The sequence below is a fragment of the Oncorhynchus tshawytscha genome, linkage group LG17 (genome assembly GCF_018296145.1).
Source record: "Oncorhynchus tshawytscha isolate Ot180627B linkage group LG17, Otsh_v2.0, whole genome shotgun sequence".
In the NCBI taxonomy this organism is placed as follows: domain Eukaryota; kingdom Metazoa; phylum Chordata; class Actinopteri; order Salmoniformes; family Salmonidae; genus Oncorhynchus; species Oncorhynchus tshawytscha.
Genome location: NC_056445.1, coordinates 17,891,587 through 17,909,738, shown reverse-complemented (window position 1 = coordinate 17,909,738; position 18,152 = coordinate 17,891,587). Strand labels below are relative to the sequence as shown.

At 42.1% G+C, this 18,152-nt stretch overlaps 1 protein-coding gene across 1 annotated transcript; it reads left to right on the top strand.

Moving 5' to 3' along the window:
* Positions 1-3,080: 3,080 nt before the first annotated feature.
* Positions 3,081-16,902, top strand: slc26a4 (solute carrier family 26 member 4). Its single transcript, XM_024377136.2, has 21 exons — positions 3,081-3,248; positions 4,908-5,060; positions 5,209-5,348; positions 5,654-5,764; positions 5,962-6,158; positions 6,363-6,527; positions 6,816-6,968; positions 7,334-7,416; positions 7,790-7,937; positions 8,455-8,568; positions 8,666-8,743; positions 11,241-11,336; positions 11,600-11,706; positions 12,255-12,324; positions 12,415-12,507; positions 12,621-12,716; positions 12,828-13,079; positions 15,513-15,567; positions 16,137-16,282; positions 16,389-16,472; positions 16,582-16,902. The coding sequence occupies exons 2-21, from the start codon at positions 4,921-4,923 to the stop codon at positions 16,603-16,605; spliced, it is 2,352 nt and encodes a 783-aa protein (XP_024232904.1). The 5' UTR covers positions 3,081-3,248; positions 4,908-4,920; the 3' UTR covers positions 16,606-16,902.
* Positions 16,903-18,152: the final 1,250 nt, after the last annotated feature.

The window sequence follows — 18,152 nt, the reverse complement described above, 5'->3', positions numbered from 1 at the left end:
TCGTGAGTTTGGATTGTGTAATAAACACGCAAACAAAAAGGAGGTATTTGGACATAAATTATTGACTTTATCGAACAAATCAAACATTTATTGTGGAACTGGGATTCCTGGGAGTGCATTCTGATGAAGATAATCAAAGGTAATTGAATATTTATAATGCTATTTCTGACTTTGTTGACTCCACAACATGGCGGATATCTGTATGGCTTGGTTTGTTGTCTGAGCGCTGTACTCAGATTATTGCATGGTGTTCTTTTTCCATAAAGTTTTTTTTAAATCTGACACAGCAGTTTCATTTAGGAGAAGGGGATCTAAAATTCCATGCATAACAGTTGTATCTTTTATCAATGTTTATTATGAGTATTTCTGTAAATTGATGTGGCTCTCTGCAAAATCACCGGATGTTTTGGAACTACTGAACGTAACACGCCAATGTAAACTGAGATTTTTGGATATGAACTTTATTGATCAAAACATACATGTATTGTGTAACATGAAGTCCTATGAGTGTCATCTGATGAAAATCATCAAAGGTTAGTGATTAATTTTATCTCTATTTCTGTTTTTTGGGACTCCTCTCTTTGGCTGGAAAAATGGCTGTGTTTTTTTGTGACTAGCTGCTGACCTAACATAATTGTTTGGTGTGCTTTCGTCGTAAAGCCTTTTTGAAATCGGACACTGTGGTGGGATTAACAACAAGTTTATCTTTAAAATGGTGTGAAATATTTGTATGTTTGAGGAATTTTAATTATGAGATTTCTGTTGTTTGAATTTGGCGCCCTGCACTTTCACTGGCTGTTGTCAAATCGATCCCGTTAACGGGATCTTAGCCGATCTCAGCCATAAGAGGTTTTAACCCACTGTTCCTAGGCTATCATTGGGAATAAGACATTGTTCTTCACTGACTTGCCTCGTTCAATAAAGGTTTTTATTTTTATTTTATGAAATCAGTGTGGTTATTTTCAATCTGAATTTTTTTTACCGGTATTTTGAGTATCCACTAGAGGGAGTTCAAGATCAGAGGTCAGTTGATCAAGACTGACAAATCTGACAGCAGTAGTATCTGTACATGCTACAAAAGAGCATACTGCATGGCATACTGCAGTATAATTACGACTAACCCCTGTGTATGCCATTTGGCTAGAAACATGCTGTTTGAATATGAGTGTCATAGACCTTTCAGTGCTTGGGGGTCTGCAAGGAGGAGTTATACCCAGATCAGAGACCTAAATGCTTGGTGGGTTGGGAATGATTTAGCGAGTCTCTCACACAACAGCTTCCTTGTGGAGAATGAAGAGTGATAAGCTGCTGTTAATGAAAAAGACCTGGGCTTTCCTGACTGCTACACCTCTGTCATAATGTTATGATGTTCAATATTGAATCCTCTTAACCTGCCTTGTAAACCCAACCAGCCAAATATAATCAAATGAATCTTTAAACCTCCCCTCTACACACACATTTGTCACACACAGGCACACGGACACACAAGTACGCGCACATACACACACACACACACACACACACACACATTGTCAGGTCTCAGATGTGTAGCTAGCTGACTGTAGTAACATGGCAGGGCTTGGCACAAAACAAAACCATTTGATCTTATCAAATCATAGCGTTTGGCATAGCACAGAATGTCCAGCAAGGTCCATCACAACTGCAATACTGGAAAAGGAATGACATTGTTTTCATGATAGGCCTTGAGCCAGTAAAGAAGCACTGTTCAGTCTGTCCAAGGACAGGGTCAAGTAACACTCAGTGTATTCAGTCCCACTTTCAGTAATCAGTCACACCTCCACTGGTCAACAGGAATGATAGACACACACACACACACACACACACACACACACACAGGGATGAGGCTCTCATGGTGGTTTTTCCATCTAGACTTACCCCCACAGCAGGGTACCACCCGTGTTTCCATCAGGAGTTTGACACTAGAGACTTGTGGCGAGCAGAATCAACAACATACGTATCATTCAAGACTTTTGCTTTGTGAGAAGGTGTTAAAGTTCAGTTAGCCATTGTTATGTAAATGACAGCTGAAAGGTACCCAGGGCATTGCTTTGGCTTCAAGTCAGAGCAGGTCCACCGGAGCCATGGCCCAGTGAGACATGGGTGCCAGCCCGCATAGAGGGAAACAGAAAGGTCTGAGCCATTTGGGTAAAACACTGGGGCAAATCCTCAGTGGAAATGTGCCATATGAGAGAGAGAGAGAGACTCTATTTGTGAGAGGATATTTCATTTTCAGTGTTTGTGGTCAAACCTCACTTCTGAAAAGGAGCAACATTCTGGAATATAGAACAACTACCCAAGGAGATCAGGTCAGTGATTATGACACAATACTTTTGTAGAAGTAGAATCATTTTTTAAATGTTTTTATTTGTGAGGGGGAATAAGTGCAACTGTGTGGTCATCCAATAACAAAACAAAAGGGAAAAACATTATGGTCCAATTGTGCACACAGTTCTTCAGACATAATCAGAAAATAGCACACACACACTTACACACACACAGCAGGGCTTGGCACAAAAGAAACCCATTTGATCTTATCAAAACATAGCGTTTGGCAAGTAACTTCTATGACAGACTGAACAGTGCTTCTTTACTGGCTCAAGGCTTATCATAAAAACAATCAAGACAAGAGCATCAAGTTCACTGTGATGATACTTGTATCAATATGTGTAAAATAGTCTACTCACTGTTTCATGCTCTAGTATTGTAGTGGTGAGGGACCTTAACTGAACATTCTGTGCTAAGGACAGGGTCAAATAACGTTCAGTGCATTCAGTCCCACTTTCAGTAATCAGTTACACCTCCACAGGTCAGCATGAACTATAGATGCACACACACACACACACACACACACACACACACACACACACACACACACACACACAGCCACCCTTGGCAGAATTTTCTGTTGGGCTCTGTAGATTCTATAGCTCCCTTGTGCTTCCTCCACCGGCAACACTCAGACACACATACCCCTTACCCCTCTGCTCCCCAACTCCCCCCGGCCCCCACCCTCATATAAGCCTTAAACACAAACACACACAGGGATGGGGCTCTAAGAAACAAAGAGAGAGAGAGTGAGAAGGAGAGTATGACATTGAAGAATTAGCCCTAGACTGTTTGTAAGAGGATGTGTAATGTTTGTGGTCAATTCGTGGATGTACTTTTGTTATTCACTTCTGAAAAGGAGCAACATTCTGGAATATAGAACAACTACCCAAGGAGATCAGGTAAGTGATTATGACACAATACTTTTGTAGAAGTAGAATTCTTTTTTTTTAATGTTTTAATTTGTGACTCATGGATTTGTAAATATTTATGCAACTGTGTGGTCATCCAACAGCCAAACAAAATGGACAAACATCATGGTCAAATTGTGAACACAGTTCTTCAGACATAATCAGAAAATAATTAAAGTAATATCCTAAAATAGAACACTGAATTAAAATGATTAGAGGTTATCAAAGAAGGATATCTACGTTGGTCTGTAGTGCACCTTTTCAAAACCTTGTGGTGGTGGCCTTTATATAACAATTACAATAATATATGCCATTTAGCTGATGCTTTTATTCAAAGCGACTTACAATGGTTTTGATTGGGGGACAAGCCCCCAACTCTGTCTCTGATCCACTGACTCGTAAATATACAGTTAATGAAAGAGAGAGTTTGTTCTGTGTTGAACACAAACTCCATCTTTCACTCAAGCCTCTGGTGTCATATTAGGTGTAGGTGTAGAATATCAGACCCACCCCTATCCGGCCATCCAGTGTTTTCCTATGTCATAAAAGTGTGTCTTATTCACTCGCAGACTAACATGTGCTTTAAAAATTACATTTCCTAACTGTGGTTAGCTTTCCCCAGATTTTACCCTAGTTAGGCTAGGCTAGGCTATGCTGTGTTTTGGATGTGTTCTTAGCCTGGCACCGCTATGTCGTTGGTAACCCTGTTCCTTAGTGACAGCTTTGGGGTGAGATCAAGCTAAGGATGCTCTTGGCTATGGTGCGATGCTGAAACCCAACAAGCAGTACTACTGGGTCAAAAACACAGAGGGAGATCTTATGACCAAAACTTTGTCTAACTGTCCCATTGTAACACTCTGGAGCAATCAATGACACCATGTATGAGGGGGTTTTCCTCTAACAGAACCTGAAAAACATCACAAGGTGTGAAGAAAAAAATTATTAGACAAATCTACTATAGAAATCATGGATACTGTAGCCTAACATGACTGTGCCTAAATTATAGTACTGTCCTGTTTGGGTTTTTGACCTTTGACCTTAGAGTAATCTTGGTGATAAACTCAGACATCATGTCATGAATTATATTTAATTGACTGTTTTGGAAAGATACAAATTAAATTGCCTCTTAGATAAAAACATGGAGGAAGCTCCCCAGTTAAATCTGACACCTGTTTTTTCTGCAGTCACTATATCAGGTCCCTAATTTTTTTTATTGTCACAAAATCATTGTGTCATTATAATTCACACTTGCTAAGATAAAGCAAAGGTTTCACTGGCTATGTGTGCCATTCCCCAAACTATATGGTGACAAGCAGAGAGAAATAAAAACGAGAAGAGCATATACATTCAAACAGGCTTTCTCACTACCCTCGAAGTGCCAGGTTTGATTGAATAGGTCTGTAAGATCACTCACATAACAGAGGCCAAAAATCAGATAAAACTGCAGTTCCTCACAATAAAATGACAGCTCTTAATAAAGATTGTAAAAAAATAATTAAAAGACCAGCTCTATCCCATTTGTATATCTCTCTGTCAAGCAAATCTTCAGAAACTCTTTCTAACTCAAGATGTTTACACTTCATAATGGAAGGCACTGGTTCTCACTGGTTGTGTTCCATGTAAACATTGCCTTCATGTCTGTCTCCTCAGCAGGTGGAGCGGTATGGATGCCCACTCTCCAGAGAACCTGTACCCATACACCGTGTCCAGACCCATCTACTCCAACCCCACGTTTGAGGAGGACAACGAGAGGCAGGCCCGGGAGGAGAGAACCCTGAGGGAGAGACTCAGCCGCACCTGTGGGTCAGTTTGGACAAGATTTTAATAGTCTTACTGAAAGGAAAACAGGCAACATTTTGTATGTTTGGTCTGTGAGAAGTGAATCTGTCTGTCTGTATCTATGCTGACTGTAATAATGTTTGACATTAAATATCTGTTTTTTCCAATGCAGCTGCTCAGGTAGGCAGGCCCTGAAGGTTGTGAAAGGAGTCTTTCCTGTCATTGACTGGCTCTCCAGATACCCAATAAGAGAGTGGCTTCCCAGCGATGTAATCTCTGGTGTTAGCACTGGTCTGGTGTGCAGCTTACAAGGTGTGCATCCCAGTTTTCTCTAAACCAACTGTAGTCGATGTGTAGATTCCACAAATAGCAACTTTTTGATTTTCCAGTGTGACCAAATGGCATCCGTTCCTCACTACTGTAATCACCCAAGCTGCTTTGAACCATTTCATGCTTAGACAGTTTTGTTTCGTGCTCTTTGAAATAACAGGTTGTTGAAACTGAAAGTCATCCATCTTGACAGAGTAAACATGTCAGACTGCAGTTGCCCCTCGTCAATTCTCATGTGAGAAGACAAACACTGCTCATTTTCTGTGGTTTATTTCCTTGTGTCCCAGGCTTGGCCTATGCCCTGCTTGTGTCCGTGGCTCCAGTCTATGGACTCTACTCTGCCTTCTTCCCCATCCTCACATACTTCCTGCTGGGCACCTCCAGACACATCTCTGTAGGTAGGGCCCACCCCTCCACCTGACTGACACCTGGACTGACCATTGACTAATGAACTCATCCATCTCCTGTGATTGGACGTTTTAATGAATGAAGCAGAGACGTATCAAGTAAAATATGTAACAATGCATTTACAAAGGTGGCATCAATTGCGCGTGCACTTATCAGGTGTCTCCCTTGCCTGTTCTCCACCCCTCAGGTCCGTTCCCTGTCACCTGTCTCATGGTGGGCTCCGTCGTGTTGACCCTCGCCCCCGATGACCACTTCCTGCTTCCTGGGAATGGCACCGGTGTGAATGGAACAGAGGCTGATGGGATTGTGGTGGACGTGGAGGCCATGGAGGCCCAGAGGATCATGGTGGCGTCCTCCATGACTGTGCTGGTCGGGCTGTTCCAGGTAATTATTGAGTTAAAGATTCAGTGCAAAGAGGAAGACATTGATATCCCACAATGATCTGACACCATCTTGTTCATATTAATATAAGGTCTTGACAAACAACTCTGAGCCCTGATAGCCTTTAACTTGGATCAAGAGTTTTTGCTGGTCAAGTCATATGGTCTACTGTATCTCCATGGTGACCAGGTGTTCCTCCCCATACAGGTGGTAATGGGGCTGCTCCAGGTGGGCTTCCTGGTCCGTTACCTGTCGGACCCCCTGGTGGGCGGCTTCACCACGGCCGCTGCCTTCCACGTCCTCATCTCCCAGCTGAAGATAGTCCTCTCCGTCCCCACTAACAACCACAGCGGCTGCTTCTCCATCCTCTACGTGAGGGTCCAATAATCAAATACACACTGTAGAAGAACATCTGTCTAGATTCCTTTTGATTGGCTGTTAGTGTCGGAGAATTCATTCAGAAAAAAACAGCCTAGAGTTTTCTATCTATTAAACAACACGTGGTTATTGACAAAATAACAACGAAAGAGCTTTCTATTTAGTGGTCATTCTATCCAACTAGGTTCATTCGAAGGCCTTACTTTGCATTGAGCAAAATGCATATCTCAGGGATAGAGTCAGACATAAAGATCACCACATATGACCAATTCCTCTGTTTAGACACTCATCGACGTGTTTACCAACATCAGACAGACCAACAGAGCTGACCTGGTGGCCGGGCTGCTCACCATTGTCATCGTCATGGCCGTAAAAGAGGTCAACTCCAAATTCCGGCACAAGATTCCTGTCCCCATCCCCATCGAAGTGATTGTGGTAGGAAGTGGAATGGCTCACAGTCAATATTTTACTGTTGTGAAATGATAACGATCCGTGTTTGAGATTCTATAAAATGCAGAATATCCAAACATGTAATAGGGTCTACGGAGAATTCTGAGGATATTATGGGCTACTATTAATGGGGTGTTTTTAGAACTTCTCCACCAAGTTACATCATCCTAAGTGATAAAATAACTATAACCTAAAGATGAAATTACTGTATATGTGCGTATCTCCTGTGTCCCATATGTGTGTGTTACATGTGTGATACATGTTTAAGTGTAACAGTAAACCATCATGTCTCGCCTCTTCTGTGTCCAACTGTCTCTATCTCCACCCCAATCCACCCCCCTCTCTCCCAGACCGTGGTTGCCGCTGGGATCTCCTACGCCACCGAGCTGGAGTCGCGCTACGGTGCCAGCATTGTGCACAGCATCCCCAGGGGGTGAGAGCCCTTCCTGTGGCACTTCCTGTTTCCTGTCCCCAAAGCAGAGGATGTTTTGGAGTTTTTTATGGACAGACTTAGAATCTTATGGTCATCCTCGTTAAGTCATTCAGCAGGCGCTATCCTAACCAGACCAACTTGGCTTGTAGTGTTACCATCAGAGTATTAACAAATGGTTCCAACAATAATATTAACAAATGGCATGGAGAAACATTCCTAACAATACCAAACATAACTGAAAGACTATTTAAACAACAATATGAGTTCAATTCAGTTAAATTGGCTACTGTACACTTCCTAAATCAAACACAATATCGAAACTGTAAAATATATGCTGTTTTCCAATGTAACTTGTGAGGGGTTTGTCCCACAGGTTTGCTCCAGCTCAGCCTCCCAACACAGAGCTGCTGTGGAACATTCTGGGCTCCAGTTTCTCTACAGCGGTAGTGGGCTATGCAGTAGCTGTCTCTGTGGCCAAGGTCTACGCTGCAAAACACGACTACACCATCGATGGCAATCAGGTGTGTATGCTTGTGTGTGGTACGTTCCAAACTTCCTGCCAATCAAGTTCTTTCCCCAAACAGAATTTCTCTCACACTACGGGAGTCGACCTGTGATGTGAGAGTGTCTATAACCAAGAGTTTAATATGACCTTCCTAATGTCTCTCTGAAGCAATGTGAGTATTGTGGCCAATATCTATTTTTTGGAGTCACTCCACACAAACACACACATAGTCAGGACACCACTAAAACACTGTATTGGTTTTTATAGTAAGTATCACTTAAATGCTTCGTTCAATGGGTTTACAGTAACTCAACACTCCCTACCAAAACGGTATTTGTATATTGCAAATTAGCACCAATGCAAATGTTTTCTAAATCAAGACCCTAGTCTCTATGACATCACAGCAGAGCACCGGTACAGTATGTTGAAGAACAACATTTGCAGATTGACACTGGTTTCTCAGCTGTAACGTGTGTGATGCTCCATGTATCATTTGCAGTAGATTGACCAGGCTCTCTCCCTGTGTGTCCTAGGAGCTGATAGCGTTCGGGTTCAGTAATGTGTTCTGTGGCTGCTTCTCCGGCTTTGTGGCAAGCACCGCACTGTCCCGCACCGCTGTACAGGAGAGCACCGGCGGCAAGAGTCAGGTACACTACATAGAACTTATAGAAAAGAAACACACACACACACACACACACACACACTAACAGGGTGCCGTTACAAACGTGTGTACTATTCTTACAGGTGGCTGGTATAATCTCAGCTGTGATGGTAATGATTGTGATCCTGGCTCTCGGGAACCTCTTGGAACCCCTGCAGAAGGTGAGGAAGAGATCCAAGCTGTATAATGGGTAAACTCATCAACCACATCCAATGATAATGCAGAGTGTGAAATGGGATTGCTGTAGAACAGTGGTTCCCAAACTTTTTTAAAGTCCCGTACCCCTTCAAACATTCAACCTCCAGCTGCGTACCCCCTCGAGCACCAGGGTCAGCGCACTCTCAAATGTTGTTTTTTTTGCCATCATTGTGAGCCTGCCACGCACACACTATACGATACATTTATTAAACATGAGAATGAGAATGAGTTTTTGTCACAACCTGGCTCGTGGGAAGTGACAAAGAGCTCTTATAGGACCAGGGCACAAATAATAATATAATAATAATCAATACTTTTGCTCTTTATTTAACCATCTTACATATAAAACCTTATTAATTAATCAAAAATGGTGAATAACTCACCACAAGTTCGTGAGAAGGGTGTGCTTGAAAGGATGCACATAACTCTGCAATGTTGGGTTGTATTAGAAAGTCTCAGTCTTAAATCATTTTCCACACACAGTCTGTGCCTGTATTTAGTTTTCATGCTAGTGAGGGCCGAGAATCCACTCTCACATAGGTACATGGTTGCAAGGGGCATCAGTGTCTTAACAGCGCGATTTGCCAAGGCAAGAAACTCTGAGAGCAGCCCTATCCAGAAATCTGGCAGTGGCTTCTGATTAAATTGATTTTTCACAGAACTGCTTGTTGCATTTTCGATGAGGCACTCTTGTTCAGATATCGGTAAGCGGACTGGAGGCAGGGCCTGAAAGGGATAATGAATCCAGTTGTTTGTGTCGTCCGTTTTGGGAAAGTACCTGCGTAATTGCACAACCAGCTCACTCAGGTGCTTCGCTCTATCACATTTGACTTTGTCCGTAAGCTTGAGTTCGTTTGCACACCAAAAACTAATTATTGAAAGATCTGTGTGTTGTCCTTGTTAATGCAGACAGAAAAGAACGACAACTTCTTTATCATAGCCTCAATTTTGTTCCGGACACATTGAACATAGTTGCGGAGAGTCCCTGTAGTCCTAGATTCAGATCATTCAGGCGAGAAAAAACAACATCACCCAAATAGGACAGTCGTGTTAGAAACTCGTCATCATGCAAGCTGTCAGACAAGTGAAAATTAGGGTCAGAAAAGACAACTTTAAGCTCGTCTCCCAATTTTAAAAAAACTTGTCAATACTTTGCCCCTTGATAACCAGCGCACTTCTGTATGTTGTAAAAGTGTTACAATGGTCGCTGCCCATGTCATTACGTAATGCAGAAACAAATTTAACCATTTTCACTGTAGTATCCAAAACGTCTTTCAAGCTGTCAGGCATTCCCTTGGCAGCAAGAGCCTAACGGTGGATGCTGCAGTGTACCCAAGTGGCATCAGGAACAACTGAGGGTGCCACTCCACTATGTCTCCCTGTCATGACTTTTGCGCAATCAGTACAGATACCAACACAGCTTGACCACCAAAGTCCATTTCATGTCACAAAGCTGTCCAGTACTTTAAAAATTATCTTCTCATGTCATGGTTTCCAGTGGTTTGCAGAAGAGGATGTCTTCCTTAATTGACCCCCCCATAAATATAACGGACATATACCAGGGTACCAGGCCCGATATGTCTGTTGACTCATCCAGATATAACGCATATAATTCACTGGCGTGTATGCAAAGCAGGAATTGTTTCAAAACATCTCCTGCCATGTCACTGATGCGTTGTGAAACAGTGTTGTTTGATGAAGGCATTGTCTGTATATGTTTTTTTTGCCTTTTCCCCCAGCATTGTCCCAGCCATATCCACGGCAGCAGGAAGAATTAAGTCCTCCACAATAGTATGGGGCTTGCCTGTCTTAGCCACTCGGTAGCTCACCATATACGGCGCTTCTAGACCCTTCTTATATATGGTATCTGTTGCTTTTATACATGTCTTACTACTTGAAAGTAGTCTTTATTCTCGCTCAAAAAAATTCTGTGGCTTATTTTTCAAATTGTCATGTTTCGTTTCTAAATGTCACAAGAGTGAAGGTTTCCTGCGACAGAGTAACGGTTTATTATTATTATTATTTATTTTTTTAACCTTTATTTAACTAGGCAAATTAGTTAAGAACAAAATCTTATTTACACTTGACGGCCTAGGAACAGTGGGTTAACTGCCTTGTTCAGGGGCCGAACGACAGATTTTTTTACCTTGTCTGCTCGGGGATTCGATCTAGCAACCTTTCGGTTAATGTGATTGGATGTTAATTATTTGACTAGACTACCTGTATTTGACGTTGTGTTGTTATTTCGCTGAACACTAAATGGTTTCATTTTATTTTTGTCAGTGAAACGAGGCTACTCAGACGAGAAAAAAAACTCACCCAAATGTATAGCCCTGTTGGAAAATATAAATGTACTGTTTGAAAATGGTTATTTGACGTACCCGACGGCATTGCGCATACCAGTTTGGGAATACCTACTGTAGACTAACACACTAATCCAGCTCTGTATTGGTCCCACAGTCAGTGCTGGCAGCCATCGTCATCGCCAACCTGAAGGGAATGTTCATGCAGGTGACAGAGGTGCCCACACTGTGGAGACAGAACAGAGCAGACTGTGTGAGTAACACTGACACTCAGCAACAGTGTAGAGCACCATCCACTTTCAATCACCTGAAGTAGATGGACATGAAAGCATGATCAACTTGGAATACATGCATGGATTCATGGAATAACTATACATGTAATCACTGGCAGTAAAGATACCGTAGTGTGTTGATGTCACCCAATCCACTGTATTTCACTTCCAGGTAACAATTGTACTAGGACATTCTCTGCTGGATCTCATCATAAGTTAAAACTGAAACTTGTTATTTTCCAAGTTCATCTGGCTGGCGACCTGCCTGGCTTCTGTGGTGTTGGGACTAGACGTGGGACTGCTGGCTGGCCTGGTGTTTGAGATGGGAACTGTCGTGGTCCGGACACAGTTGTGAGTGACACATAACACCTACAGCACGTAACAGAATGCAATGGAACCAATCACATACATTACTAGATGCATTCTGTGAAGGCCTAGATTAGATGTCATATTTTGATGTTGATATTGTTGTGTACACTACAGTATTTACTCTGTATTATAAACCCTAAATCAGAAGATCAAAAGATTTCCCTGGCTCGCGTGTTTGACCACGTGCTCTTCACCGCTGTGTAGATAAGAGTCTACAGACGTCAGTCAGCGAAACTATGGGTAACACTGAGCAGGCCTCTTCTGTAATCAAAGGCTATTAGGATGGCTTTGAAGTCTTCAGCCCGTGTCATTAGAAATATCAACCTTCCCAAACCCACTGATATATAATGTAAAACAAATAAGCATTAAAAAAATAACTGCTAAGAGATTCTAGGATTCATATGCTTGATGTGTCCTAGTTTAAAGTGTCATTATTTATATTTTCTGTCTACAAAATAGAAATGATTAGGATGGCACTAAGGCAAATATATTTCATTTATAAAAATATATATTTTCCTCCTCATCCATAGTCCTGCATGCTCTACACTTGGAAACATACCCGGCACAAACATATACAGGAACATGAAAGACTACAAGAATGTAAGACATCTGAAATGTTTGAACTCTAATTAATTTCTACCAGAAATGGATGCCAGAAATAAATGCAATAATTAGGCCTTCCTCTGTCAGATTACAGAAGTTCCCGGAATTAAGATTTTTAAGTGCAATGCTCCCATCTACTTTGCCAACATTGACTACTTCAAAGAGCGATTGAGAGTCACGGTGAGTGAGCTCATTATATTTCCCCTTGACATTGTATAGATTGTGGATAGGCCTTATCATTCTACAAGCAGGCAAGATGAAAGTTTGTTGTGCATTTGACCTTTGACATGCAGGTGGGGTTTGACTCTGTCAGAGTGTTCAAGAAGAGGAATAAGGCCCTCAAGAAGATTCACAAACTCATAAAGAAAGGGAAACTGAGGGCGACAGAGGTACGATACAATCTGATTATTGATAACATTCGTCTGTTCAGCTCAGAATCTTTTGAAACAGGGAAATTTGACTTATTGATTGATTGATTGGTTGAACCTTTGTTCACCCAGACCGGGGAGGTGGTATCCGAGGTCTCCCTGGGTGTCGACAACAAGGGCTTTGAGAGCGAGCAGGACAGTGGGCGGGAGTCCGGACAGGTGGAGGACGGGGATTGGCCTGTGCCAGAGGTGGAGGTCCGTGTGGATTGGGCCTTGGAGCTACCAGTCAGGGTGTCGGTACCTAAGGTCCAGATCCACAGCCTGGTACTGGACTTCTCAGCCGTGTCCTTCCTAGACGTGGTGGCCGTCAAGTCTCTCAGACTGGTAGGTCGGACTCTACTACTGGTACCATCCATATGATATTCTACAGAATAGATTTTACAGGCCAAAGTTCATTCAAAGACAAAATATCCCTTACTACAGTGTTATAGTGAGTCATCTTTCTGGGGCGGCTACGGTTAGAGTGTTGGACTAGTAACGAAAGGTTGCAAGTTCAAATCCCCGAGCTGACAAGGTACAAATCTGTCGTTCTGCCCCTGAACAGGCAGTTAACCCACTGTTCCTAGGCCATCATTGAAAATATGACGAGGCATCATGTCACTGCTTATACACAGTGCCCAGGCTCATGACAATGACAATGCACAAATGACAAAACTAAAGGAATAAATACCCTCTGTATGATTCAGTGACGGTCAGTGACGTTTAAGATGAGGGAGGCCAATTTTTTTTTATATAGCATGGCCTTATTACTATTACAGCGTACTGGATTATTGCCATTCATATTCCATTCACCCAGCTCAATGTAATATCGATAAGTTTAGGCTACATGATACTAACATTTCCCCTACCCCCATCATGAGGTTGCTACAACCTAGCCTGTGAATGACAGTTTACAATGCAGGTGCACTGGTCGAGAAAGAAATGAGAGTCATCAAGGTAACAGACAATGACACATTCAATACTGCATCGCATGCTCTTGAATGCATCTAGATGATTTAGGGTGTATTCATTAGTCCAACAGTTGCTAATTAGTTTCTTTTGGACCAATTCAGGTATGTTTATCCCTGTTTTGTTACATTTGCTTCCGTTTAGGAAATGTTTTTCAACAGAATCTTTGGAATGAATAGTAGTCGAATACAAATGCATGACAATTTTGCCCGTTGTATAATTCATTTTCGCATCTATGCGCTCTCCTCCTCTCACCTTTTCCCATCACTTGTGGACTTCAGTGCACAACACATCAGCTATCTGTGACCAGGCAAAAAAAACTTTCCAAGCCAAACCTTCATATCATAACCGCTAACAGTTACACACAGTCTACATCATTGTCACCATATTAGCTAACGTCGTAGTCAACATAGCTACTAATATCTAATGCGTAAGTAAACCCGCTACAATCATGAAGTACAGTGTACAGTCAGCAAGCAGTTTAGCAGTTACACCGGTGGGCCCCGGTGGCAATACATTTATAAAACCAAAAGATTACCTTGACTTGGAGAGTTCCAGTGTTTGATAGATATAGCCAGCTAGCTAACATAGCATCCCTCTCTGTTTGAGCTAAGTGTTTGAGTAGGCTAAACTAGCTAGCTGCATTAACTACCTTAGTGAAACTTCAAGGAGAGCGGTTAAATTGTTGTGAAGAAGGCTTCAGGGCACCCAAGAAAGTCCAGCAAGTGCCAGGACTGTCTCCTAAAGTTGATTCAGCTGCAGGATCGGTGCACCACCAGTACAGAGCTTGCTCAGGAATGGCAGCAGGTAGGTGTGAGTGCATCTGCACGCACAGTGAGCTGAAGATTTTTGGAGTATGGCCTGGTGTTGAAAAGGGCAGTAAAGAAGCCACTTCTCTACAGGAAAAACATCAGGGAGAGACTGATATTCTGAAAAAGATACACGGATTGGACTGCTGATGACTGGGGTAAAGTCATTCTCTCTGATGAATCCCCTTTCCAATTGTTTTGGGCTTCCGGAAAAAAGCTTGTCCGGAGAAGACAAGGTGAGCGCTACCATCAGTCTTGTGTAATGGCAACAGTAATGCATCCTGAGACCATTCATGTGTGGGGTTGCTTCTCAGCCAAGGGAGTGGGCTCACTCACAATTTTGACTAAGAACACAGCCATGAATAAAGAATGGTACCAACACATCCTCCGAGAGCAACTTCTCCCAACCATCCAGGAACAGTTTGGTGACGAACAATGCCTTTTCCAGCATGATGGAGCACCTTGCCATAAGTCAAAAGAGATAACTAAGTGGCTAAGGGAATAAAAACATCAATATTTTGGGTCCATGGACAGGAAACTCCCCAGACCTTAATCCCTTGAGAACTTCTGGTCAATCCTCAAGAGGCAGGTGGACAAACAAAAACCTACAAATTCTGACAAACTCTAAGCATTGATTATGCAAGAATGGGCTGCCATCAGTCAGGATGTGGCCCAGAAGTTAATTGACGGCATGCCAGGGCAGATTGCAGAGGTCTTGAAAAAGAAGGATCAACACTGCAAATATTGACTCTTTGCATCAACTTCATGTAATTGTCAATAAAAGCCTTTGACACTTAAGAAATGCTTGTAATTATACTTCAGTATTCCATAGTAACATCTGACAAAAATATCTAAAAATACTGAGGCAGCAAACTTTGTGAAAATGTATATTTGTGTCATTCTCCAAACTTTTGGCCACGACTGTAGACCTTCCTTGCAAAACAGTGTGTATTAATCAATTATTTGGTGACACTAATCTATTCCCCTCTGTCCTCTACAGGTCATTAAAGAGTTCCTACGCATCGGAGTCAATGTCTACATTGCAGGCTGTGACGGTACGGTTTGGGATTTTTAAAAAAAACACTATATGTCACTATTTAAAGTCTTGAGCATAGTAAGCAGTGTGTTATCGGGACAGTGCTATCACTTTCTTACAAAGAATTCTGCTGTGTAATGTTTGTTCAATGCTGCCAAGTGGATTAGAATAAACTAAAAGCAGATTGTACTATCAAAATGTCCATGTCATATTTTTTCAATTTAACTAGGCTGGTCAGTTATGAACAAATTCTTATTTGCAATGACGGCCTACTAGGGAACAGTGGGTTAACTGCCTTGTTCAGGGGAAGAATGACAGATTTTTACCTTGTCAGCTCGGGGTTTCGATCCAGCAACCTTTTGGTTACTTTACTGGCCCAATGCTCTAACCACTAGGATACCTGCTGCCCCAAAATGATAAGAATAATAACCATAATAATGATTGTGTTTTGTTGGCCTGCTTGGAGGTTCACATTCTGATAACTGGTGGTGTCTGTGCCAGTCTGTTTCAGCACTGGACAGCTCTGCCTTCTGCATTGGGTTCTTTGCTGTTGTTATTGGTCTCTCTAACTGGCATCTAACACTCCAGATGAAATTGTACGGAAAATGGAAGCCTTGTCCTTCTTCGATGAGGAGGTGACAAGAGATCTCCTCTTTCTCTCTGTCCACGACGCCATCCTCTTCATCAAACTGGAGACAGCCAATGGGAGCATGCAGGATGCCATGGTTGAGGGGGTGAGGGACCCGGAAATCAGTGGTTTATTCTCTGATATGAATTGATGCTCAAACAACTGACTAAAGACTGTATTAACCTTGCCATCTTGTCTTTGTCTGTGCCCAGCTTTCTCTAATGCAGGATTGCAAGGAGCCACCGCCATTCACTGAGGAAGAGGACCTGATTGAGACCTATGACAACCAGCATAGAGTGAGAACTATTTTCATCACTCCGTTCTCTTTTATTGTCAATCGCATCAGAATGTTTGACAGCCATTATGTTGTCCGTTATTCATCCGAGACTCTCTGCTCATCCATAGGCAATCCATGGACTCTCCAACTAACACAGAAACGCAGAAGAGCTGACCCTGTATCTGTGTTCTCTGTGAACGGAGGATCAGCCAGTATAAATTATTTTCCATAAGGGACCACGGTCAAATCAGGTGACACTGACGATGGATTTTCCCCAGACTACAGCTCAAACTCAGGGGAAGCTGCTCTTCGCCAACTGAGTATAACTTTGGACTTTGGAGTGGACTAAGAGGGTGATTTGAGGCAGCCGATCATTGATATCTCTCTTTAACAACAGTAAAGTGTTTTAATTAGATCAATGAATAATAAACTGATTTATATTATTGTAACCTCTCTGCTATGTCAAGGCCCTTCTCCTTTACAAGTGTAATCATATAAATAGGGAAAAACTACAATAGGAGTTATGCATGTCCTTTTCCTTGTACGCATTTCAACAACAGGACAATTGTTTGTGTTTGTGTCGAGGGCTTTCAGAAGAACAAATGCATAAATACAGAAGTCCTGCTCATCCGTGCAGTCGCAGTTGATCTGTGTTATAAGCACTCAGTTTCCTCCCTCCTGAGATGGGCACTCCCGTGAACCCGGAAGAGGGAAGAAGAGACACTTCTGTTTTATTTGTGACCTACTTAGTTAAATGGAGTCCAGAAACAAGAGTGGTACTACATCCCAGATCCCTTCACAGACTTCTTCTCCTCGACCCATTCCCTGCACAGGAAGTGATGTCATACAGGAAAAGTTGAAGTGTGTTTAAACAAAGATTGTCTATTATATTGACAAGATATTCAAGTGACTGCTCTATCAATGGAAATACATGTCCTCAAAGATGGAAGGCAGGCAGAAGGCGGCGAGATCAGGTGAGACCATTCTAGCCAATGAGAGAGTAGATAAGTGTGTGAACAACAGGCCATAGAGATAGATAGAAGAGCCATCTTTGTATTTGTGCAATCATAGCGTCTGTACCAGCATGGGCAGCGCCATTGAAGCAATCTACATTTTAAAGTAGTCCATTTTTTTTAGAGAAGAAAATAACATCTGTGGAGTAAGCGTTCAGCTGGAGCAAGGAGTTTGAGGCAACCCAACTCATAGAAATCCCCACCCAGTTGATTACTGTCAAATGGTGAAAGCCCTCAATGGCAATGTCCATACTAATATCCATGATGAGTCTATCTCTGACAACAGGCACAACTCCGATATAAAGTTGTTTTTGCGTAGCTTGCATTCTAACCATTATGAAACTTCTATTCAATCAAATAAGCGTCACGTAGCAAATGATCAATTCTATTTTTTGTTGACCAAATTCGATACAAAAATTCCTCACTTCATTGGTTTATTTTCGGGGTCATATTTTTGGCGGAGTAAAACCTTTTGCTTCGCTTCTTCCTCTTTGGATTAAAGGGTTTTCTTGCTTGTTTTTTTATTAAGGCCATTAAGAGATGAATGATGCAACGTTGCGTTCTCAGCCATCAACTCATCACAATAAAAGGCAGACTAGACTGTTGTAAAAAATGTGCACTAGCAATACCAAGAGCAGAACTGTAAAGTTGTTTTTCTTTTAATCATGTCTAAATATGGACTGCAA

Coding starts and splice junctions, on each gene's coding strand:
- slc26a4 (XM_024377136.2), top strand. CDS start 4,921: ATGGATGCCCACTCTCCAGAGAACCTGTACCCATACACCGTGTCCAGA. Junction 12,325..12,414: donor ACATGAAAGACTACAAGAAT/GTAAGACATCTG, acceptor TTCCTCTGTCAG/ATTACAGAAGTTCCCGGAAT. Junction 16,473..16,581: donor CCTATGACAACCAGCATAGA/GTGAGAACTATT, acceptor GCTCATCCATAG/GCAATCCATGGACTCTCCAA.